Source organism: Oryza brachyantha, chromosome 2, assembly GCF_000231095.2.
Source record: "Oryza brachyantha chromosome 2, ObraRS2, whole genome shotgun sequence".
NCBI lineage: Eukaryota > Viridiplantae > Streptophyta > Magnoliopsida > Poales > Poaceae > Oryza > Oryza brachyantha.
Window position 1 is genome coordinate 21,146,541 of NC_023164.2, and position 23,385 is coordinate 21,169,925.

General features: G+C 42.5%; 6 protein-coding genes across 6 annotated transcripts; 1 reads left to right on the top strand and 5 right to left on the bottom strand.

Annotated features, from left to right (window-relative positions):
- Positions 1 to 36: 36 nt before the first annotated feature.
- Positions 37 to 1,299, top strand: LOC102720683. The gene is made up of 3 exons (XM_006648882.2): positions 37 to 289; positions 515 to 680; positions 859 to 1,299. Exons 1-3 carry the CDS (start codon positions 211 to 213, stop codon positions 1,082 to 1,084), a joined length of 471 nt encoding a protein of 156 aa, XP_006648945.1. The 5' UTR covers positions 37 to 210; the 3' UTR covers positions 1,085 to 1,299.
- Positions 1,300 to 1,401: 102 nt separating this feature from the next.
- On the bottom strand, positions 1,402 to 5,090 carry LOC102717216 (MYG1 protein C694.04c). The gene is made up of 7 exons (XM_006647637.3): positions 4,774 to 5,090; positions 3,919 to 4,065; positions 3,529 to 3,627; positions 2,558 to 2,749; positions 2,346 to 2,465; positions 2,185 to 2,256; positions 1,402 to 1,851 (listed from the first exon to the last, which is right to left on the bottom strand). The coding sequence occupies exons 1-7, from the start codon at positions 5,071 to 5,073 to the stop codon at positions 1,627 to 1,629; spliced, it is 1,155 nt and encodes a 384-aa protein (XP_006647700.2). The 5' UTR covers positions 5,074 to 5,090; the 3' UTR covers positions 1,402 to 1,626.
- A 4,034-nt stretch (positions 5,091 to 9,124) lies between these two features.
- On the bottom strand, positions 9,125 to 10,054 carry LOC102717495 (FCS-Like Zinc finger 2-like). The gene is made up of 2 exons (XM_006647638.3): positions 9,762 to 10,054; positions 9,125 to 9,650 (listed from the first exon to the last, which is right to left on the bottom strand). Exons 1-2 carry the CDS (start codon positions 9,848 to 9,850, stop codon positions 9,470 to 9,472), a joined length of 270 nt encoding a protein of 89 aa, XP_006647701.1. The 5' UTR covers positions 9,851 to 10,054; the 3' UTR covers positions 9,125 to 9,469.
- Positions 10,055 to 12,374: 2,320 nt separating this feature from the next.
- Positions 12,375 to 13,476, bottom strand: LOC102717771. The gene is made up of 2 exons (XM_006647639.3): positions 13,055 to 13,476; positions 12,375 to 12,962 (listed from the first exon to the last, which is right to left on the bottom strand). Exons 1-2 carry the CDS (start codon positions 13,312 to 13,314, stop codon positions 12,797 to 12,799), a joined length of 426 nt encoding a protein of 141 aa, XP_006647702.1. The 5' UTR covers positions 13,315 to 13,476; the 3' UTR covers positions 12,375 to 12,796.
- A 4,411-nt stretch (positions 13,477 to 17,887) lies between these two features.
- LOC107303546 (FCS-Like Zinc finger 1-like) lies at positions 17,888 to 18,856 on the bottom strand. Its single transcript, XM_040520846.1, has 2 exons — positions 18,601 to 18,856; positions 17,888 to 18,492 (listed from the first exon to the last, which is right to left on the bottom strand). The coding sequence occupies exons 1-2, from the start codon at positions 18,798 to 18,800 to the stop codon at positions 18,324 to 18,326; spliced, it is 369 nt and encodes a 122-aa protein (XP_040376780.1). The 5' UTR covers positions 18,801 to 18,856; the 3' UTR covers positions 17,888 to 18,323.
- Positions 18,857 to 22,908: 4,052 nt separating this feature from the next.
- LOC102718057 (FCS-Like Zinc finger 3-like) lies at positions 22,909 to 23,385 on the bottom strand. The gene is made up of 2 exons (XM_006647640.2): positions 23,243 to 23,385; positions 22,909 to 23,083 (listed from the first exon to the last, which is right to left on the bottom strand). The coding sequence occupies exons 1-2, from the start codon at positions 23,383 to 23,385 to the stop codon at positions 22,909 to 22,911; spliced, it is 318 nt and encodes a 105-aa protein (XP_006647703.1).

The window sequence follows — 23,385 nt, forward strand, 5'->3', positions numbered from 1 at the left end:
TCGGTTCTAACCACCGCGGGGGGCCAACGAACTTCGCTTTGCCTCTCCTTCCCGCATCATCCTCTCCTCCTCCGCTCATCATCGTGCCCTCCGCTGAGCACCCCGCGGCTCCGGATCTGAGGAGCCTCGGATCCTGAAGACTTTCCTGGCGCTGGTTCTTGCTGAGCTCCAGAGGATTTCGGGGTTTCGGTCGGAGAATTGGGAGGCGAGATGGATGGTCTGCCTGCGGAGCTGTGCCTCAAGATCTTCCACCTTCTGGATCACCGGTCTCTCGCCTCTGCTCCCCGAGGTGCTGCTTCCTGCCCTTCTTTTTCGCAATTCGTGTTGCATCCTTTTGCGGTTCTTGTCCAGAGCAGCAAGTCACAATTGCTGCACTCGCGGCGGCTTGAATTGTCACAAGCTACACATCTCTGAACTGAACGGTTGATTGATCGGGTCTGAATAACTTTTGAGTTGTTCGGTGCAATGAATATATGATGGCCTTGACGACGCCGGTGCTGTTGCAAAAATTCAGTTTGCAGGAAGTGGAACACGTTGGCCTCCGATGACGAGCTGTGGCGCAGGCTGTTCAAGGACAGATGGGGAGCGGATGCTGCAGCGTTCTACGGTCCGGAGCCGGAGGGCTCCAAGACATGGAAGGACGTCTTCATTGTGCAGAACCGATGCGACCGATATGGACTGTAAGTTGCCATATTCAGTGACCCATCGCTGTTGATCTATATACCCTCTTCTTACCTTGGCACCGTCATCTCGATATCTCATATACAGACCGACGTGGCATGCATACTGTATATTGCAGAGAATGCGTCATTTCTGAAGCAGTGAACTCTGAAAGTTACGGCTCTATGTTCTTTTCAGGGGTGTCAAGATCGTCAGAGAAGGAAGCGACTATTACCTGATATACCAGGGCGAGATTCAGAGGTACCTGGGGTCCAGGCAGCATGTAAGCTGCGATAGCAAGAAGGACGCGGATGCTCGTGCGCAGAGTGCCGAGGACGAGCAGCGGCAGATATCCGATCGGATCTTGTTCTTCGTTGGAGACTTGGAGGCTGCGTGCGCAGATGCCAAACGTGTGAAGGTGTGATGACTGCGATATCCAGGACAGGAACAGCGTTGTATTCCGTTGCAATTCTAGTTATTTTTGCACATATCTCGTGCACATAGGGTTGTAAGTAAAATCTTCAATCCATTATCCATAGCGATTCACATTCGTCGCATGTATTTCTTCACTTCAAGAGTAAGTTCCCAAATCACCCTTGCGCCTTTTTTAGGCTTTTAATAAAGCAAAATTGACATCAAGTGCTATTTTTTTTCCGCCGTACGCAAATGCAGTACTGTGATTCAGCTGCAAATGCGTATATTGTACTTACTACGACAAATCAATATGTTCCATCATCTTTTGTAAATGCAATCATAAACTCGTCATTCGAGATTAAATAAATATTAAATAAATGGTAACAGACCTCTCTCGTGTCAGCTAAGGATGTTTTACGCAAGGAGCATGCGTACTCAAATGCCAATTACGAGCCGGTAACATGAAATTCAGCTGGTTAACTGTGTTACTACAACTCAATGATAAATTGGGTGACAGTGTGTTGCTGCTTGAAGCCTCCGCCGAGCGCCGAGTCAACATTTGAGAGCAGCTCTTGCCATTTCCAACGCTCCCTCATACGTCTTGTTGCCACCAATGAAGCCGCTCATATGAACAAAAACACATCCAGGAATGCCAATATCGTTCGACAGCTCATCATCTCTCAAGCCCCTCCATTTTTCTGGCAGAGGCTTTCGGCTCTCGAATCTATCCGGAGCAACGGAAACAGCTTGTACTCTCCAACCTTTGCTCCTCTCATCCTGCAATTACGTCACACAAATCAGCATGCTCAGAACTTCGACTTTAAGCACATAAACAAGGGTCATTTTCCTTCTTTGCTTAGATTGAATATAATGATTTTTGATAAGAGTACAATAAAATAGGGTGAAAATCAGCAAGACCACTCTATAAGTTCTAAAAACATGGTGAAAAGTGCATCATAGTATAAGTAAATTTTACTTTCAAGGCTGTGAAACAACAATTCAGAAGAAAGCTGAGCTTCAAGCGACATGTTACCTATCAATTTGAGCTTATGTAACTAGGACTGCATCAGGAAATCCATACCATAGGCTGAGAAAGGCAACAGTTCTTACCTGATACAGTACATACTTCGTGAGGGGATCAATCTTCATCTCCTCTTCAAGCTCAAACAGATGGAGTTTCCACTGCCATGATATTAAGAGATTCTCAAGTTACATGCTTGTAATGGTTTGATTAGTCAATTCAGCAGAACATTACTGAAAAAAGATCTTACAGGGCAGAATCTATCCAAAACCATGATTTCTTCACTTGGATCAACCTTTCCTCTTGACAACAAACACTCCAAGACAATAGATCTTGCAGGTAACCATGACTTAACATGAAAGCGAACACTCTGGAAGTGAAGGTGAAATATATTATCACATACAAAAAGATGGATCGCAACACATAATCTAACATGGATACTGTACAGAGAATAACTTATACCTCCATAAATTCACTTCCAGCAAGCATCATTGCCTGTTGAAACGCTGCATTCTCCTTCTCAGGTGACTGGTCTGGATCGGTCCAATCTGGATTAAGACGCCCAACACGTGAGGACAAGTGTGTATTGTTCACATACTTTGGGGGTTGGTCTGTGTCATATTGATTGATTCCATTGTCGATTGCATCAAGTGCCTGTTACATGGCAACAATTATTGCTTCTCTGAAACATCAATGAATAACAGAACATAAAAAATAGTCTCAAAGAACGATGTAAAATGATGTTTTAGGGGGTTGAAGCTTTGCACTCCTTAGTAACTGGTGAATTGTGAACCTTAAAGTAAAAGTATGCCATGCATTCAAGTATATCTGGTACCTCTGCTAAGCAGTAGACTGGATAATTATCACATTTTACCACATAAAATGCATGCTCCTATACCAGACCCACTTATGCCATGTAAGCAACTTACAACATTATAAGGACAATAGCTGGCAATACTTGAAAAATTGAAGTACTAACCATGTTTACTAGACACTAAACTCTTAGATTTGTTAGTTGGTTCCATGTTCCAAAAATAAAAACAAAGGATCTCTGTACAACTGAGGTGTAATTTGTCAGATCTTATCTTCCCCCTTGAAGAGTGTTCACTATTGGTACTCAAATATTGCCAATACACAACTTTATTACTGAGACACTAGCGCAGCATACATAGTAAACAGTAATATTGACACTTCTTATGGACAAAAGAGAATGAATGAGACAGGTATCGAAAGGATATTTCATTGTAAGCATGTATTTAACTAAACCCCAGCCAATTTTGATAAGCAAAACAAAGAAGTGGAATTGAACAAAATGGAAAAAAACGTACAGAAATTAAACAAAAAAAGTTAAAACAAGGTTCAACATAGCCATTTACTTTATCAAAAGCAAGACAATAAACATTCAAAGGTTGATAATTTGTACAGATTCACACCTCAACGAAGCTTTTATATATTGCAAGATACAGCCGGTGAACATCTTCATGGTCTTCACTAACTTCAAGCTCCTTTGCAATTATCTCTTTTCCAAAGTGCTGTAATACCAAGTCAACATTAAATGATAAGTAAGCTGCCCTTTTGCCAAATTTAAATACAGTTTAAAACAACTGAGTGCCAGTCATGGTCCTCAAAAAGCAACTGGTATTTCAATGGACTAATACATTACAAACAGACTCAGCAGTCATGAACATCCACTAATGCAGTTGGAGGCCCTTATGTAGCAGATTCACCAAAGCTTACAAAGGTTAATAACGTAGAGGACCTTGCTCAGGAGTTATCTGGAAAAGAATTCTGGATTCAGAATCTGAATTATCCATGGGAAGTACCTTGTAAACAAGCCCAGCACTGCTAAGTTTTGTGTTAAAGCCATGACCAAAGACCTCATTAAAGCCCTTTTGGTGATGATCATAGTGATGTCGGCTGGGATCATAGACACCACCAACATCAAGCACAGCATCCAGAGTATCAAGGATCTACAGTGATGTTCAACATGAAAAATGGAAACCCAGATAAGTTAAATATTAAAGAGCACATTACAGCAAATGAAAAGGTGTATGTTTGTCATATGGTATACCACTACAAGTAGCATTTCTTACATATACCACACGTCCACACTATAATATCTACCAAAGGAAGTAAGGCAGCTATATTAATTATCACACAGACACTATGACACAAAATCGTTCTGTGACTTCTGTCATGGATAAGAATAAATATCAGCACCTTAAACTATGAGCATATCCAGCACGGATGCAAGAAGGTAGAACTCATGGTACCAGATGATAAACATTGCAATATTGTAGATCACAAACCCGTCAAATATCTACGGTTTCTGTCCACAGTTTGACATGCTGCTAAAACAACCGCACAAAGGAACGATGATATGTTAAAAACAACCGCTGAATCCTGTATCCATTAAACTTACGAAATTCCTGGGAAAACCCAATTCAGCTAAAATAATTATATTTAGCAGCGAGTTGCATTAGTAACTAGTAAGTATTGAAATCGAGCATAGCTACATATTTTACGGACTATAAGAGGCAAAACCGCAACGAAATCACTGGCTCCCTGCAGACCGGGGAAATTCATCGAACCATAATCATTTTACGGAACTCCACAAGATTTGCCCAAAAAATTTGCGAGCAGACGACAAGCTCGAGCCAGTGACCGAGACGAGAGACCTGAGGGTCGCGGGTGCGGACGACGTCGGCGCCGGCGAACTGAGAGGTGAGGCGGATGAGGTAGCAGCCGAGCGCCTCGTCGCAGTGGAAGCTGCCGTTGTGCGTCCCCACGCGCCTGCCGCTCCCCGCGCCGTTGGCGGAGTCGACACCATCGCCGGCGACGGACGAGTAGACCCTCAAGCGCTTGGGCGACGCGGCGGCGGCGGCGGCGGCCATGGGGAGAGGGTTTAGGGTTTGGGATCGCACGCGGGGGGGAACGAAGTTGACGGCTCGCTGCGACAGCCTCCAGGCGGCAAGCATACTAGTCGCGTCGCGTGCGGGCGATGGCCGAAGGGATGGGACGGTGGCTCAAAGAGAGTATTTGCCGTCAATGGTTGCGGCTAGGTCCGTGGGTTTTTCACCTGGGTGTGGACTTCGGAGATGTGAGCCGCCTCCGGTCGCAAATGGCAACCGGGCCTAATCGTTGGGCCGCGTACAAAAGGCCGTAAAAGTTAGCTGGGTCCTTTTGTACGAGGGCAACGAAAAGTAGATGGGCTGTAACAGTACTGCCACCGACGTACGGGCCACGATAGTTAAGGACCGGGCCGCATGATCGCAGTATTGGCGCAAACGCGTGAGAGCATATCCAAGAGATGCCTAATATAAGTCTCAAAAATAAATATTAGTATTAGAGGCTAAAAATGTTGCTCCAACAGCTTCTCAAATTAACTCTCAAATTTTTAGTAGCCCCAAACACCAACCTATTTTGACCCAAATTTTGGTCTTCTATTGGGGTTGCCAATCCAACATTTTCAGCTGGGCTGTTCCACGGCGTCGTCACCCTCAGGCCAGCTCCAGCCACCGTTGCAGTAGTAAGTCTTTCTCTCTCTATTTTTGCATATAAAAGTAAAGTTTGTTTATTAGTTGCATAATCCAATGTCCTTGACTACAATATAAATATGCTAATACCAAAAAATCAATCCCAGAAACATTATGCAACCAAAATTAGTAAAGAATGAGAACTTAGCTACAAATGTTATCCATTCTACAAATTTGAATCTTTGGCTTAGAAAATTTCAATTACTATGAGTCTACACAATATAATAACTATAGTTAGAAACAGACTTGTCTAATTGATCTAAACAAATCCTTGTGACAATTGCTATGCAGTGCTAATTGGGTGATCTGTTAGCTTTAGTATTTGCAATATGCATAAATAGATTGTAGGCTCATTATCTTAAATTGATTTAGTTTCTGGATTTTCAGGTCCTTGTGAGTTGAGTTGAGATGCTCCAATGCACACGCAGTGCATGGGAAGTTGCAGAAGTTCATGAAAAGAGCATTTGCCAATCACTTTTGTCCATTTATACATTAAATTATTTACTGTCCAAAAGTGTCCAACATTTCCTTCTGGTATCTCATGTCATATACCAATTTATCTTCTCAAATTATCCTTAGATGTAATATATATTGTTGAATTCAGAATGAGTTGTTAGTATTGTTATGTTTGACTCATGCATATGCTAAAATGGTTGTCGCAAAGGGCCATAATCATGAGTTGGCATATTTAAAATTTTTGGGACTATATTTTTAGGCACCTCTTGGAGATGGGGATGTTTTTTTTACCTCAAAATTTATTGGCCAGCCCTCAATCCAAGATTTTTAGGAGCTAATTTTTAACCTCCTATTGGAGATGCTCTGATGGTCCAATTTTCACACCACATATGCGTGATGGAACCGTTTGTTATTACTTGCATCCACAATATGGTTCAAAAGTGTCCATAAGCAATAAAATATATGATTCAAACCATCTAGTAACACTGTGGAACTAGTCCATCGCAAAAAAAAAATAATAAAAGCTACCCATAATCTTATGGGCTGCCTATAGAGAATAAAATATATAATATGTTTCTATCTCTTCTCTCCTCCTAATACTATTTGTTATCCATATACATTGGGAAGGTTACAATAGTTAAAGTTTATATATGTGGACCTCATTAATATGGACTACTTTTACCATATACATTGTTGTTGCCCTAATACTTACCGTTTCCACAACTAAACAGCTACCTGCATACACGCCCTCGCATTCTCATAACTCCAGAACAGAAATATATACTCCCTTAAATTAAGTGAAAATAGAGCGTATGACATTCCGTCTGATGGATCATTAAAAACATCCCCACCTCTACCACATCTTCTCGCACACCGACGCCGCGACGGCTCGCCAAGCATTCTCTCGCCTTCCTCGCCGCTGCAGTAGCAGAAAGCTCGATTGCTCATCTCTCGCAAAAGCCTCATGACTATCAGTGTACCACGCATGTTTTGCACAACTCTCTCTTTCCCTCCTCCATATTTTCTCTCGTGCAGGCTAATTGAAAGAGTAGATCAAGGCTTAGAGGGGATGAATAGACGATTAACAAATAAATCTAAAAAGTGGAAACTGAAACTTTTGAAAGTTCCGATCAGACTTTCGGAACTTCGGATAACACCAGATCTAGAATAAGAAATGAGTGGATCTAACCAAACAAAACATAAACTAGTAAACTACCTCCAAGCTTTGCACAATCAGTGATAGATTAGTGGTAGATTACTCACCCTTTCATGAGAAGAAACACTGTAATAACGGGCCAGTATTGTGTGGCCCAAACATCGCATGACTTGCCTCCATGTAAACGGGCCTGTTGAAAAAAAGTCAAGTGAGCCTTGTGTATGACTCTATAGCCCGAGATCCGTAGGCCCCGAAACGTTCAGTTCTTTTTCATTTGGACGTGCACATCACGGAGATTTGTCTATTGCTCCGACATTGCCGACCATGCCAAGCACAACCAACGTGATCAATGATGGGTGACCCAGCGTGACCGACCACTGTGATTTTGGTTGCTACCATCCATCACCTCCTTTTTTTTCTTTAGTGGAGTAGCTCCGGAGCTAGTGCGCTGTACCGAGCTAACTAGCTCCATATATCACCGGCCTGAATGGTCTCGTCATCAGGGTTAGCTCTTGGTCTTGGCAGATTTCATCCATGTCAAAGTTTCGTCTTTTGTGCTTGATTTGCGCGTGAGCGTGACGTACCAAAAGAGCATGGAACCCAGGCAGTGGCCTCATAGTCATAGGTAACTTCACCACACCCACGTATAGCTGGTCACCCATTACTCATTCATATATTCGTGCATATGTTACGATGCAGAGATGCTACTGATTATTGATTAACCATTCATATATCCGTACCCAAATCATTAGGATAAGTATGATTAAAAATACTCTCTTCGTCTTTATTTACTTGTCGCCGTTGATTATTACTATTTTAACTTCGACCATTAATAACATTTAAATAATCAGTTGATGATTAGTGAAAGTGGTACGGTTCTACATTTATACATCATACATTACTAATATAGCATATTTTTCTATATACACAATAATTTTTCAAAAAAACGGAATGATCAAAGTTACCAAATGAATAGTAATGGTGTCAATTATTTGAAATCGGAGGGAGTAATATAGTTATTGGAATTTTGGGTAGTGGTAGGAGGTATACACGATACTATGTGAAGCAGTTCATCAATCTACAGTTGACAGAAAATAATTATACGGTTCCAAATTGTTGTGCAGCAAGTCACTCGTATTTTCGTTTTTGCTTATGGTTATAAGTCGAAATTTAAACTTTTAACTTTAAATTTAGAGTTAATTTGATGATTTTTATTCTAGCTTATTTTCCAGTCTTGACTTTTAGATCGATCGCTAAAGACATGTGCATATAAGTTCTATTTATAATTTATTTTTCGTTTGAAATACTTTGTTTGGTCATTTTTCATAGAAAAACCGAAGAATCACCCCAATAGCTCTGGGAAAAAAAAATTTAAGTGTGCAGTAGCAGTCTCTCTTCGGAGGCATCCGACAACAAGAATTAATTTCGTGTAGTTGTGACTCGTGAGAGAGGCATATATACACAACGCACATGGTCAGAATTAACATGTCGTCCGGCCAAACGCTTGGGTACATCAGCGACGGGACTGGTCAATTCTGGGGACGTATGCTCGGCCACCTGTCCCGCGCCATCAAATGGCGTTAGGACACCGATCGCGCGCATCACCACGTAGCTCACCAGTTCACCACGGTACAACAGATTGCAACCTCTCATACTCGCTTCGTAAAAAAAACAAATTCTCCGGTTCCTATGTCCATCGTTTGATCATTCGTTTTATTTAAAAGTTTTTTAGAAAATTAAAATAAAACGCATCTAATAAAAACAAAAATATCAATCGTAAAAAAATTAAATAAGACGAAAAGTCAAAAATTAAAGATAAAAAGTGAAAAATTAGTTTATTTTGGAACGGATGGAGTACTACACAAACAGAGAAAAGCAACCGGTTAACTGAACGGACACTAGTAATATACTTGATTTTCAAAATCCATCGATAGATCAGCTCATCAGCATGCATTTCTGAACAATTTGTTTACAGGGGCAAAAACAACCCTTTAGAGCTTTTTATTATCATCTCTAAATTTAGACTAATGCAGACATCTATACACACACGGGATTGATACAGCGGGAAACACGCTAATACACCACCAAACTACCCAAGGGGTTTAACCAAAAAAATACAAACCCGTTTTTTTACGTAAAAAGCGATCTTTCTTTGGTGGAGTTTTATGAAAAAAGAAAAAGAAAAATGATGATATTCGAGACAAATTTAGCACTACGGTAGAGGCATCATAGGGCTAGAATAGACCCGGCCCGGACGTTGCTCCGCTCCTGCGGGCCCTCCACCTCCCTGCGTGAGGAGGCCCCACGTGTCAGCTTCCCGGCGCCGGCTTTCTCCCTCCTCTCCGCCGCCGCGTCCGCCTCCATCTGCTCCTGCCTGCACTCCTCGCTGCAGAACGGCGTGTCCCCTCTGCTCGATCCGCACACGAGTGAGATTCCATGGCGCTTGGCGAAGGAAGGCAGAGGGGAGGAAAAAAGAATAAGGAAGGAGAGAGTCGCGAGAGAGCGGGGCGGGCGGCACCTGTACATGAAGATGTCGCGGTTGCCGGCGAGGCGCTTCCGGCAGAGGAAGCACGCGTCCAGGAAATGGGCGTGTCCTCCTCTCCCCATCTCCTCGGGTCACCGCAGGCAAAACGAGCTCGCCGCCGCCCTCGACACGCCGTAGAACAAGCCCGTGCCAAGTGCGACCTTTACTCCGGCGAGATCCGGCGCCGTAGAACACCCCGTGCCGGCTGACTCCGGCGAGATCACCCGTGTCCTCCTGGATTCTGTGTTTGCGTATCGGCGCGTCCCTGTCCAATTCGTGGCTCAATTGCCGCGATGCTTAGCGGGGAGGCAAGCGGAGGATGCGCGGGCTATTATATAGTGGCAGCGGTAGAGAGGTGTCAGGGGGTGGGACCGGGGTGGAGATCGCGCGGGTCCCACCTGTCTGTAGGCGATAGTAGGATTCCGCGTGGAGACCGACGCGCCGGTTGCGGCCTCGGTGGCGGACCCCACGAGTCGCCCGCCCGTTCGTCCACTTGATGCCTTCCAGCTTTCCGGGCAGTGATACTAGTTTTACACTGGGAAGTGGGCCATCTTGGGTTTGTGGTCCCACAAGTCAGCGTGGCGTTACGTAGCGTAGGGTTGGGAACTTTGGGCGATTGGGCTTCTGGAACAGGGGGATCTTCTGGGAGATCACCGCCGGATCAGAACAGCCCTGCACAGCTTTCAGTCTAAAGAAATAAAGAATGCCGCTCTTTACAGCCCATGCACATGCTAATAAACACAAAAGATTTTACGAACTAAAGTTTCTCCATTTATTTTTGATGATTCTACTAATAGGGTTGGGAATTATTAGCCCTGGTCAAGTATTCAAGATAGCCACACGGTACCTTTGATTCTTTGAACAAGAAGAGAGGCTAGCTGTAGCTTACTAGTTTCGCCGGTGACCACAGTGGTCCGTAAGTTTAAGTACTAACCTAGGCGAGGCGAGACATGCACTTACACCTTTTTTTTTCTCTCATGTTTATATTAAAGTTAAAATTTAAATTTTTAATATTAAATTCGAAGTTGATTTTAAATTTATCAATGATGTTTGTTTTTCAGCATTGTTTTTTAATCACTAAAATTACGTATATAAATTTTTTATTTATAAATTATTTCTTGTTTACGAATATATCGTTTGTTTTTTTTGAAACAATTAGAGAATGAATCACCCCTAAGTAGTTGGGCTACTCACATCAACGACCTGCAAGGCTGCCTCGTGGCGTGACAGAAGAGCCGAGTCCCTCATACTGGACCATCGGTCCATCTCATGGGTGTTTCTTCTATGGCAATTTTCTGAAGTTTTGGTGCCATTCCTATGTGACGGCCTTCGAATGCTCGATTATTTAATCATACATGTACCAGTTTCAGTGGCTGAAGGTATCAACTGCATCAGCCGCTTAAACTTCGTCCCAAAGGAATCCATCAAAATGTGGTCGTCGGGCACTCGGGCTGAGGTCGCAGAGTTGCAGGTGGCAGTCAAAAAAGAAAGCGTAACAGGACAAAGATTGACTCCGAATGCCGGCCTCCTGGATTCCGTCGAGCTCAAACCATGCTTCTCGTAATGAACAGAATTGTATGGTTTGATTACATAAATCACTGTAGACACCATCTTTTCACTTATGTTTATGTTTATAAATCAAAACTTAAAATTTTCAATCTTAAATTTAAAGTTAATTTTATGGTTTCTTATCGTAATGTATTTTTAAGTTTTCTTTTAAATCATATAAGGGACGTATATAAATTTTGAGTAAATTTCATAAAACTACATGTACTTTGATCAAATTATCACAAAATTACAAATTTAAAGGTATGTATCACGAAATTACAGATTTAGCAGCAAATTTCTAATAAAACTACATATTTAAAATCTTATATCCCAAAACTACAAAATTAGTTGTGAAATTACCAAAGAGCTACCCGTTTTAGAGTTCTACAATTATCTTTTTTAAGTTAAGCAAGTTGTAAGTTTGGGATAAAATTAATTTTAGATATGTAGTTTTGCGATACAATGTCTTAAATCTATAGTTTTGTGAAAAAAATGATGATAAATCTATAGTCTTATTATATATGTCCTTCGGTATGTAGTTTTGTGATAGTTTGATCAAACTATCTATAGTATAGTATTGTAAAAGTTACTCATAATTTTTTTATTAACAGATTAATTTTATGGGCGAGTATGTCACCTGATTTTTTTTAATAACAGTACAAGTCTTTCAGTCGCTTCAGATTTAGGTGGTGTTTAGATTGAAAAAATTTTGGGGGAAGTGTCACATTAAATGTTTGACCGGATGTCGGAAGGGGATTTCGGACACGAATGAAAAAACGAATTTCACGGCTAGCCTAGAAACCGCGAGACGAATCTTTTGAGCATAATTAATCCGTCATTAGCACATGTTGTTTACTGTAGCACTTATGGTTAATCATGTATTAATTAGGCTCAAAAGATTCGTCTTAAGATTTTTATATAACTGTGTAATTAGTTTTTTTGTCTATCTATGTTTAATGCTTTATTTAGGTGTCCTAAAATTTGATGTGATGTTTTTTAAAAAAATTGGAAACTAAACAAGGTCTTAACCAGGGTCCGAAGCCAATATACTCCGCGGTAGTTTTGGGGAGTATTGTGTAAACCAAACGCGAATGTTTCAAGTACTCCATAGAGCAAGATATCGACAAAGGAAAACGAAGATGAGATGGAATAGAGGCGTACAGTATACATTACAAAAGAGCTCGTATGCTTCTTTTGACGGCCGTGATCTGAACCAGGAATTAGAAGTAAAATAGCCCAGCAAGGAGAGCAGGACGCTACGACGAGCATGCGCGGCTTCTAACCCGTATGCTCAGCAAGCATAATGCATGCGGTTTCGCTAATTACTCCATCGTTTCCCCTAAAAAGGAATGTGGTAACACGGGTCGTGGATACTCTCGTGGACTCTTCGAAATGTCTAGGTACATGTATATGTAGTAGCATGCACGCTGTGGGTTCTCCATCCACTCCGGCAAGGCGGCAAGGCAGCTTGGTGGAGAGCTCTACCTCTGTGGCTGCAGCTGACGCTGGGGCGCGCGCTCTGATCGGTGCGCCGCCGCCTGCGCCTGCGCCGTGGGGGAGTGCTGCTGCTTCTTCCTCCGGTGCCTGGTCCTGTCCATCTCGATCTGCTCCCTCCTGCACTCCTCGCTGCAGAACGGCGTGTCCCCTCTGCTCGCGCACACGGTTTTAGCTCAGTTTCATGGTGTATGCAGCCAGGGGGACGTGCGACGCGTATAGATAATACAGCTGAGCTGACGGACCTGTACATGAAGATGTCGCCGGCGAGGACCTTGCGACATAGGGTGCATTCGTCGAGGAAGTGGTGCGCCTCCTCCACCTCCGCGTCCTGGACGGAGAACACCGACGGGGCGGCCTGCCTCGCCGTCGCCGAGCCCTTGCTAACATTCACCGCCTTCACGCCGCTGGTGCCCGGCCGGACGGCCTGCGCGCTGCCGCCGGAGAAAACCGCTGCGAAGTCGGGGTTGCCGAAGGCGTGGAAGTAGGACGAGGTGAAGTCCATCGGTCGGTGCCGCCGTGCGTCCGCTGGCACCTGCGCAATCCGGCCGGCCGGGTCGACGAAGAGGTGGCTGGACCGGTGTGGCAGGCGAGCGAACGAGCGAGCGACGGCGGTCGACCTCGGGGGAGGGGCAGAGGTCGGGCAGAGGTGAGAGGCCGTACCAAGGCAGGCTTAATACCCTGCAGGGCAAAGAGAGTAACTGCTTAACCAGCTAATCTCTAGCTTAATTTTCTTCGTTTTCAGGGGAACCACTCGATAAATACGTGATGTCTAATTTGGGAACGGAAATAGGTTGCAAAACACAGCAAAAAGGTGCATTGTGTTGATTCAGTTGCATGCACCTAAAGATAGATTGTTACCACTACCGTGTAGCACCTATTTTTTACTGCCTGGATTTGCCAGCGATGCATGAGTAATCTGCGTGACAGGTAGTAGCAGCGTTGATCTATGATGTACATTACGAGATTGCATCATGGTTTGGCCGGTCGATCTTTGTTGCAAGTCGAGGTTAATTCCGGCCAATCAAGGTTCGACACCACAAACATTCGTGATACTAAGGTTCCACACATATACATACATACATACATACATACATATATACATACATACATACATATATATATATATATATATATATATATATATATATATATATATATATATACCTTAAATGTTTGACGTCATTGACTTTTTAATATATGTTTAACTATTTGTCTTATTTAAAAAATTTATATATTTTATATCATTTTATTTATTGTTAAATATACTTTTATGTATACATATAACTTTACATATTTTATAAAATAATTTAAATAAAATGAACAGTTAAACCTGTGTCATGAAATCAACTGCGTCAAACGTTTAGCGACTGAGGGAGGTAGTATAACAAAGAAGGCATTCCCGTCACGTCGACCAGCGAGCCAAGACAACACAGAACCGCGGTCCGTCGTGCGTCGTTTCGTTGTGACGAGGTACGCGCGTGAGATCAGCTGGAACCAAAACCAATTTTTGTAGCCACATGATGACAAGTGAGGACAGGAAAAATGGGCACTCTCCGGGCACTAAAAACCAACGGAACCGCGCACCTGATGGTTCCGTGCACGCAGCTTCTCGAGATCAACGTACACCAACAACGCAATGCCCTTGCGTTCTACAGGAGATGCACGCACGCTCAGATCAGCGTGTACACCCGAGGGGTTCTCACATGGTTTGGTTTGGAGTTTGGACGTGGACTTCGTTGTCGCGAGCAGAGAGGGGGACAGCAGCAGCCGTAACATGGCCCGCGGGGCAGATAGCAGTGCACCGCAGGTAAGGTGTGGAAATGGGTTTAAGTTTTTTTTCATAATAAAATTTAAGGCCCTCTTTGATTCAAAGGAATTTTAGAAAATTTCATTTCTATAGTATTTTTTCCTACAAAGCCCTTTGAATCAAAGGAATGAATCCTATGAAATTCCTATAGAATGTATCTTCCTATACAAGTTTTACAGGAAATTTAATAAGAGGTTGAAGCACATGGAAAAAAAATCATTTGAGTCTATATCTCTCCTTAAATTCCTGTGGTTTTCCTGTGGTCCAATCAAACGGTCATTCCTACGTTTTTCCTGTATTTTGTAATCCTCTGTTTTACACCTACATTTCTGTCAGAATCCTATGTATTTTCTATTTCTCAATTTTTTTCATTCCTACTATTCAAAGGGGCCCTAAATTGTATGATTCAAAACAAGATGAACTAAAACTTTATAGATTTTAATCTATTTTTTAAAAGATTAAGTACGGTGCGGAAAATAGATAGAATTTTACGTGAAGATCATTTTAAAAAACCACGTGCGTCAACCAACAATAAATACTCTAAGAAAATGATTACGACGTAGGAAAATACAACTGGTCACCGTATCCTTCCCGTGCAACTTACAGAGTATATGAAGAAGAGAAATCTAAGAACCATAATAAAAGGAGGAGATCTTTTACAGTGGTTGCATTTCTAAAATGGCAAAAGATTTGACAGCTCACGATGAAAGGTACCTAATAAAAGGTACTAGAGGTACAAAAGTGTTAAGTGTTAAAAGTTAATTGACCACAGGGGCAATTATGTCTAACAAATAATGAAGGTATCGGTAGGTACGACATAAGTGGAATCAAAGATACCGAGAGATACCACGTCAGTATTATGAAAAGGTAAAATAAAATATGATTTACGTACTGGGGATAAAAATTACATTATCTTCTATTCTATTAGAAATCTTCGATCATTCCGTGTCAATCTGTTGTCAAATTTTGGCCCAACATGGTACATAACAAAATCATTACATTTTTTCCTAACGTCACTGGCTCTAACAAAAACATTAATTTTTTCTTGAAAAAAAGGTAATCATCCATTTATCCTTGTTGCTAGTTTATTTACCTTTTTGTCGGCTAAAAAAGGTAATATTTACCTACGATTAAAACCATATTCTACGGCTCTATTGTTTAATCTTGTCAGTTAAAAAAAAGGGAGAAATAAACCTTCAGGATGGTTTTAATCGCCACCATCTATTTTTTCATCTGATTATTTATGACTTACATGGTGGGCACAAAAATTATATTCTCTTCTATTTTGTTACAAATCTTTGGCTGTTCTGGTTCAGTTTCCAAATTTTGGACCAACGTGGTACATATTTGCGAAATATAACTAGATCGATCTACCATAGGGCCGCCTCTCGCTTCAGCAAACAAAGGCAGTCCCGGACCACTTTCTCTGGGTCCTCTGCCGCCCCTCCCTCCGCTGGCCCACCCCTCCCGTCAAGCCTCTAGTCACACGAGACATCATCGGTAAATCACTGATCAAAAGAAAAAAATATATGAGTAGATTTATGTACACCGGCGAACACATGTAATATAGGACTACCTCCACCGGCGAACGACGGCAATCCTGGACCACTTCCACCAACGGCTCTTCCTCCGGTGCCCTTAACTCTCGCCACTCATCGTGATAGCCCTTGTTTCTCTCCACCTCTCTCGTATGCGAACCAAGATCCCATAAACCCACCTAAGAATAGAACAAACTAATACGTAACCCTACCTATGAACAGAACGAACTAAACGTAACTCTCTAAAATAATTTTAAAATAATACAACGTAACAAGAAAATACATCTCATACATTTTCATTTTTATGGAAGACACTTATACCCTTCTAATACCCTCGTATTTACGTTAATGCCACCTATTATAATTTCTTTTCGTACCTTACCCCTCGCATATCAATGGCTCATGGCGCCCCACCTCGTACCTCGTAAACACGGTAAAATCTCTCAAATAAAAAAATGCGAGCCTTATTAAAAACTATAAGAATTATATCTCTATACGGTAGTGAAAGGGCAAAGGAACTTGCCTCGTCACTTACACTGACACTACTCTGAGTTGGTGCCAACCGTGCGGCGCGACACGTGGGAACACGCGCGTGCTCGTGGCGATCGCTCGATCTCACGTGTGCGCCCTGAACAACCAGCAGCCGCAGCCTGCACAATGCATAGCATAGTGTATTTGCCTTTGGCCAAGTGGATCCTTGCTGGGCTGTTGGCACAAGGCGGCAAATAATTTGGTGTGCTCAGATGTCGTAACGTGTCAAGACTCGAGAATCTCGCACGGGGAGAGCCCGGGAGCGGCTCTCGGCCGAGTGCGCCCTAGTTATTGAAGGGGGCCTAGGTCGCCTAAAAACGATTCTTTTTTCTCTCTTGGAGCGTGCAATGTGGGCACATGCATACGGAGGTCGCAACTTGCGTGCACGCCCTGGCCGAGAAGAGTTTCATTGGCAAGCCTTTTGGCTTTCTTAACTAACATCAAAGTCCGCTTTAGCGCATTGCTTTTGGCTTTCTTACGACCTTTTGCTCTACTAAAACCCAGCAGTAAAGAAAAGAATGATCCCTTGCTAAATGTCAGGATTCCAACGGTGTTCCCTCCGTACAAATGGAACATGGGATCGAATTTGTTCGACGTGCCAACGGTTGCAGTTGTTACTATTTGTGATATTTTGAGCGAAATGTGTTCACTTTCATTCACATATAGAATCTAAGGCTATGAAGGTTTAGCACTCAATACTATATAAATGAATTTTCCCTATTATATTGGAAATGGGTTGCTAGCCACCTATATATATAAATGTTATGTTTACCAAATGTCTTGTAGAATACATGGAGGATATATAAGATGATACGAATTTCGTCAATGGGTAATAATATTATAGTGGAAATAAAGGTGCGCAGTACGGGTACACGGGTAACACGATCTTTCAGGGAGCGGAAAGCTTCGAGGCACAATTAGATCGAGCACCACTGGTTAAATACGTTACCGTACTACAGCTCAATTGCAAATGCAAATTCTTTACGTCGAATATTACAACAACTTCTCTTATTTCATCCGAATCAGAAAGTTGGGCAAGGCCGTATATACACGTACAGCACACAAGATCAATACAACACACACCAGTTGCACACACGCGCTGCCGCGGTGGGCAACGGAAAAAACGAAGCCTGTAGTAAGTCCAGCCAGTGATCAAACGTTTAAAAAATTTAATTTTATTAATTAAATCTAGTCGTAATGATAATTTGAACACGTGCATGCAAGTCAAAAGACACATACATATTCTCCTTCAAGCCCATGCATTGCACATGTGTTTAACAGAAAAACAAAAGATCAAACGTTTAATTAATAGCAAAAGTGCTATTGTAATTCACAGGCATGACTCAACACGCACGACGGCACGAGCTAGCTAAGCTACTACTCGATCGAACGATCTTAAATTCTCTCAGATACCCGGCAGGGGACGACGCGCCCGTTCCGGCCAGGACTCTTCACCGTCGTCGAGTTGATCACGGTTAGAATACGTAAGAGCAGCTGCCAAAGCTCCTCGACGACACATGCCTCAAAGTTTTGGCGTCGCGCATCGCACGAGTTTCCATAATTCCATGTATAACTTCTGATCAAGATTATACTGTTTTACACTTTTTTTTGCCATGAATCCGTGCCAGGCATCATCTACCGGGCCCATACCGGGACGCCGCGCGGGCTCCGCCGCTGCCGCCGGGGCTGCTCCCCCCTCGCGGCGGGCGGCTGCTTCGGTCTCTTCTTCTTCTTCATCTCCGACGCATCGTCGGCATCGATCTGCCGCTGCCTGCAGTCCTCGCTGCAGAACGGGGTGTCGCCCCTGCATGAGCATGCACAAAGCAGGAACCCGGTCACACACCAGAACGCGCGGCGCGGCTTTAGCTAGCTTTGTGGTGCATGCGTTTCAGCGTGTGGTGGTGGTGCTCACCTGTACATGAAGATGTCCTCGTTCCCGGCAAGCATCCGCCTGCAACGGAAGCAGGCGTCGAGGTAGTGGTGGCGCCGGAGCTCGCCGCCGCCGCCGACGTCACGGCCGGACACTGTGGGTCGGAGAATCACCGACGGCGAGCCTGACTCGAGGTTGCAAACTGTCTCCAGGGCAGCAGGGAAGTAGAAGTAATCCTCCATGTCTCGGATCCGTGGGTTCTTCTTAACTTGCAGCTGCTTCGTGGCTGCGAGGGAGGAGACCGAGACGGCTGAGGTCTCCGGGCTGAGGAGGGCAGTGGTTATATAGGGAAGGGAAGTGGCCGAGGGGAAGGATGGTTTTTTCAGTCTGGACCCTCTGCTTTCACCTCTCCAGCAATTTTTACAGTACATACCACTCTATTTGTTTTATATTATAAAACTTTTTAAAATTTTCTAGATTAATCAATTATCGATATGTATGTATTTTACATGTGTATAGATTTATTAGCACAGAAATAAATCTGAAAGTGTTATCATGTTAAACATAGGGAATACCCCATCGGGTTTTTTAATTGACACTATTGACTTTTAAATTTATGTTTGACCATTCGTCTTATTCAAAATTTTTGTGCAAATATGCAAGATTATACATCATGCTTAAAGTTAATTTAGTAATAAATCAAATCATAACAAAATAATTTATAGTTATTTAATTTTTTTAATAAGACGAATATCAAATGTAGATCCAAAAGTCAACTGCATGATACTCCTATAAAACATGAGACTGGCCTTATATGAGAGTCATAAAAAAATATTGCAGCCGTCTGGACTTTGCATCACTACAGAAATAGTAAAATCATGCCTAAAGCATAGCTCAAACTTTTATTACCATATTAAAAACAACCACGTTCGTATGCATGTGGTGTTATGATCTTCCCTCCCTAAAGCTGAGAATTAGATATGTTGCAGGAAACGACAAGCCCATCATAGCCCCAATTGAAGTCATTGTTAGAAGCACGCGGAGTAAAAAGGTAACAATACATATATCCTCCAATGAGGGGATCCTCCAAAGAAAGCAAGAGAAGAAAATTGTTGTGTTATTAACCAGGTTATAGGTGTGTAGCTGGCCAAGTTGCAACAAATCTAAAGCTGGCTCCTTTGAGTGCTATGTGGCGAATCAGGTGGCCGGGCAAGAGCAAAACCAGGGCACAGGGTGGCAATTGGCGTGGTCGTCTTCCGATATTTTAAGGAGCAACTACACCTCGTGGGCTCACGAATCCCTAATATTCTATGCGTTTCCTCCTCTCCATTTCTAGCTCCCCAGTTTAGGCTTTACAATAACACACGGCCCTGTCCAATTTGATGGATAGAATAGTTTTGTTTCTGGAAGTCACTTCTTCCTGGTTTTTGGGTGGTTTCGTGTTAAGCAGTACACAGCTAGTGTGCAAACTGCATGTTTTAACTTTTGTTGAAGCGATACAATTAAGTTAAGATAGTTTAGTCAAAGCAGATAGATAGTCAGCCTTGGCGTAATGCTCTAGGGGTCAAAAATTCCTTGAGTCTTTAAAATGAGACCGTGACTGTATTTATTTATGGAATTGAAATGAGTCAGTGATTTTTGAGACATCTAAAATGTTTCAATGAGACAGTGATGCACATGAAACTTATTCTATTTTGCATGCCTCTGCTTTGTCCAGCAAAAAAAAGGAGTAATACTCCTACTCCCCTGCCTATTCCTATCACTAGTTATATCTTGAATGCTCTTTTGCTTGCCATCTGTCTCTGGATTTGTTCAAACCATGTGTCGGCGTCTACAGCTACAGCATCTACACAGTTTGACTTTAGACCACACCTCTAATAAAATGATCGATTAAGGGGCCTGTTTTTATCAAGCCTTAAGTACATGCCTTTCAGTCTTTGCTCGCTCATGAGAGGATGCCACATCGCACGATTAGTCGCGAAAACAATAGTGACACACAACACTGATCGTCCCATTCTATCCCCTAGTACCACCACCACAACCATCACTAGTTTACAGCAATGCTCTTATTTTCCTTTTGACCTTTTAAAGTAAAAATTTTTTTTTCACCCGAATCTTTCTTTAACGAGCTCCATCACAATATATAAACATTTTCAGATTGTTTAAAGAGATTAAGATTGAGAGAAAAATTATGACATCCTTTAATAAAGGAAATAGCTACGCGTATGAACATTTTTGTACTATACTCATACAACTAAATGGATGGGGCGGAGCGCACGATGCATGTGCACGTGGATATGATGAAAGTCGTCCTCATCCAATTGTAGTACGACAAATATAATATAACATCTTTTTTTAGTAAATAAGAAATGGAACGGAGGGAAGAACCTAATAAAAAAGAACAAAAGAAGAGTCATTTTGAATAGTAACATAGATAATTATATTATCGAATAATATTCAAATAGTAGGAATAGTTTTATATTTTAAAACAACTGGGGAGGTGTGCCAATTGAGAGGTAGTAGTCGAGTACTACTATCTTTTTTTTTGAATGAGTGAGTATTACTATCTTTTTTTAATGAAAAAAAGAAGTTATCAGACGCTAGCTATGTGGCACTTTACCGTGCATAGAGAATGCATGCTACGACCGATCTGAACTGTCCTCGCGAAGAATTTTGCTGCCGCTAGCGTCCCACGCTTGCATGTGTGCGGTTGATCGAGTGGGTGGCCGGTCAAGTCAATCGTCCGAATGACGACGCGGACAAGGTACTGGGCTTAAGACACGCGCACAAGCTGGATTCGTTTGATTGTTTTCGCGGAAGGACGCCCATGATTCTGCTTTGCGAGAGAGAAGCCTGCTGCCTTTTCGGTTCGGTTTCAGTGGTCGGAGCGTGACTAGCCATAGGTTACGCCGTGCAAACAGTGATCGATTTTGAGCTTAAGGACGTCATAAGCCTCATGAACGTATTGTGATGAAACGGTGATAATGTAATTTGCAGTGCGATGTAATCTGTTGCGATATTAGTTTTCCCCAATTTTTTATATTGTTTAATACCAAGGAAAATTTTAAGGTGCACCAAAATTTATGGGAACCATCCATTGTGATTTGATCTAAGGGTCACTGTCCCCTCTTACCTCATAGGTGGCAAGAGTCAATTATTAATTGTCATTTAATTCATTTAATGATAATTAGTCAATTGTAATGAGGAATGTAACAATAATTTCTTATCTTTTAATAGTGATAATTCATACATAATAAAATTTATTCAGGTAAGGTTTTATTCCTTTTGAATTATTGCAGCCAAGCACTGAAATTGAAAGTCATTTAATTATATGTAGTGGAATTTTTTTAAATAATTTTGAATTTTTTACTGATATTTGAACTTGTGTTTATCATAACGATATTTCGAGGTTGAAAAATGCATGTGTTTTTCATCATAAGTATAGAAACTGTTTGTTTACTTTTATTTAATTTGAATATATTCCATTAAAAAATCAATTTTTGAATCAAATATTTGAAACCAACATATTCATTTATTCCATTGACATGTAGGACCCATTTTCTAATGGATGTTTACTCTTTGGTAGGTTAGTCGCATGCAAACTAAATTTCGGTGAGATAATTATATCCAACAGTATTTTCCTTTTCGGCTATGATGTATAGATGGAAAAAAAACCCATGGTTTTTTATTCAATATAATTAATCACGAATATTCAACTGGCAAGATCAAAAGTTGCCCTCTTACCTCTACAGTGGTAAGTTGGAGAACCTTAAAACAGCTCCTTTGTGTAATGATCTTGGCCATCCTAACCGGCAACATGATGCTGGTCCGTTGGCCTTGGCCCCAAAATGCAGAAACGAACAACTGAAGGGGGGTGCCGCCGGCTTCCTAACGAACGGACAAACGAATTAAGGCAGTAGTACAAACCGATCAGTATGACGCCTTCTTGCACTGTTTGGTACTTTCCTACACAAAGGGAGCAGCTACAGCTCTAATACTTTCAGAATTGAGGCACACATTTGCCAAGTCGGATCTAGGGCGCCGTAGGGTGAAAGAACTGGTTACAATTACACAACATCAAAATTCTCTCGCACATATCGAAATGAAAAATCCTCACAAAAGAAGGGAAAAACGCCGTCGTCTACACACATTTCTCTAGCGCGCTGTTCTCCTGCTCCGGTACACGCACAGGTCAAAACTCCAAGAGTGATCGACGGAAAGCTAGATCGACTCCGGAGTTTGCTGCTTGCCTGCCTGACTCATCAGATTCCTTGTCCGTTCATCATCTCGATCGTGCGGTTCCCTTTACTTTTTCTCGAGGGGACCATGATGCTTCCTTGCGCCTACGGCTTAGCTCAGGACGGGCACATTCGCCGCGACTACGACATTGCCGGCGTCGAGCCTGAGGCGCTGCTCGTTTCTGGCGGCACGCTCCCTCACGTTCGTGGCGCCAATCCTCACTGCCGCTTCGTCCATCTCCATCTGGTGATCCCGGCACTCCTCGCTGCAGAATGGCGTGTTCCCTCTGTTTGTTCACGACAGACACAAAATTCAGTTAGAGACCAGAATATCTTTCACAGAATCAGAGATCGGAGAAGCGGGTCGCTTGTGATCGTTTTGTATTCTCTTGAGTAATTGTCTGAGAGAATCATCTGAAAGGAGCAAAATTGAACATGGGACATACCTGTACATGAAGATGTCGCAGTTCCTGGTGAGCGGCTTCCGACAGAGGGAGCAGGCATCCATGGTGTGGCCGGAGAGGCAGGTCTCGCCGCCGTCGAGGGGCTCAATGTCAAAGAACGACGTGGACGATGACGCTGAAGACAT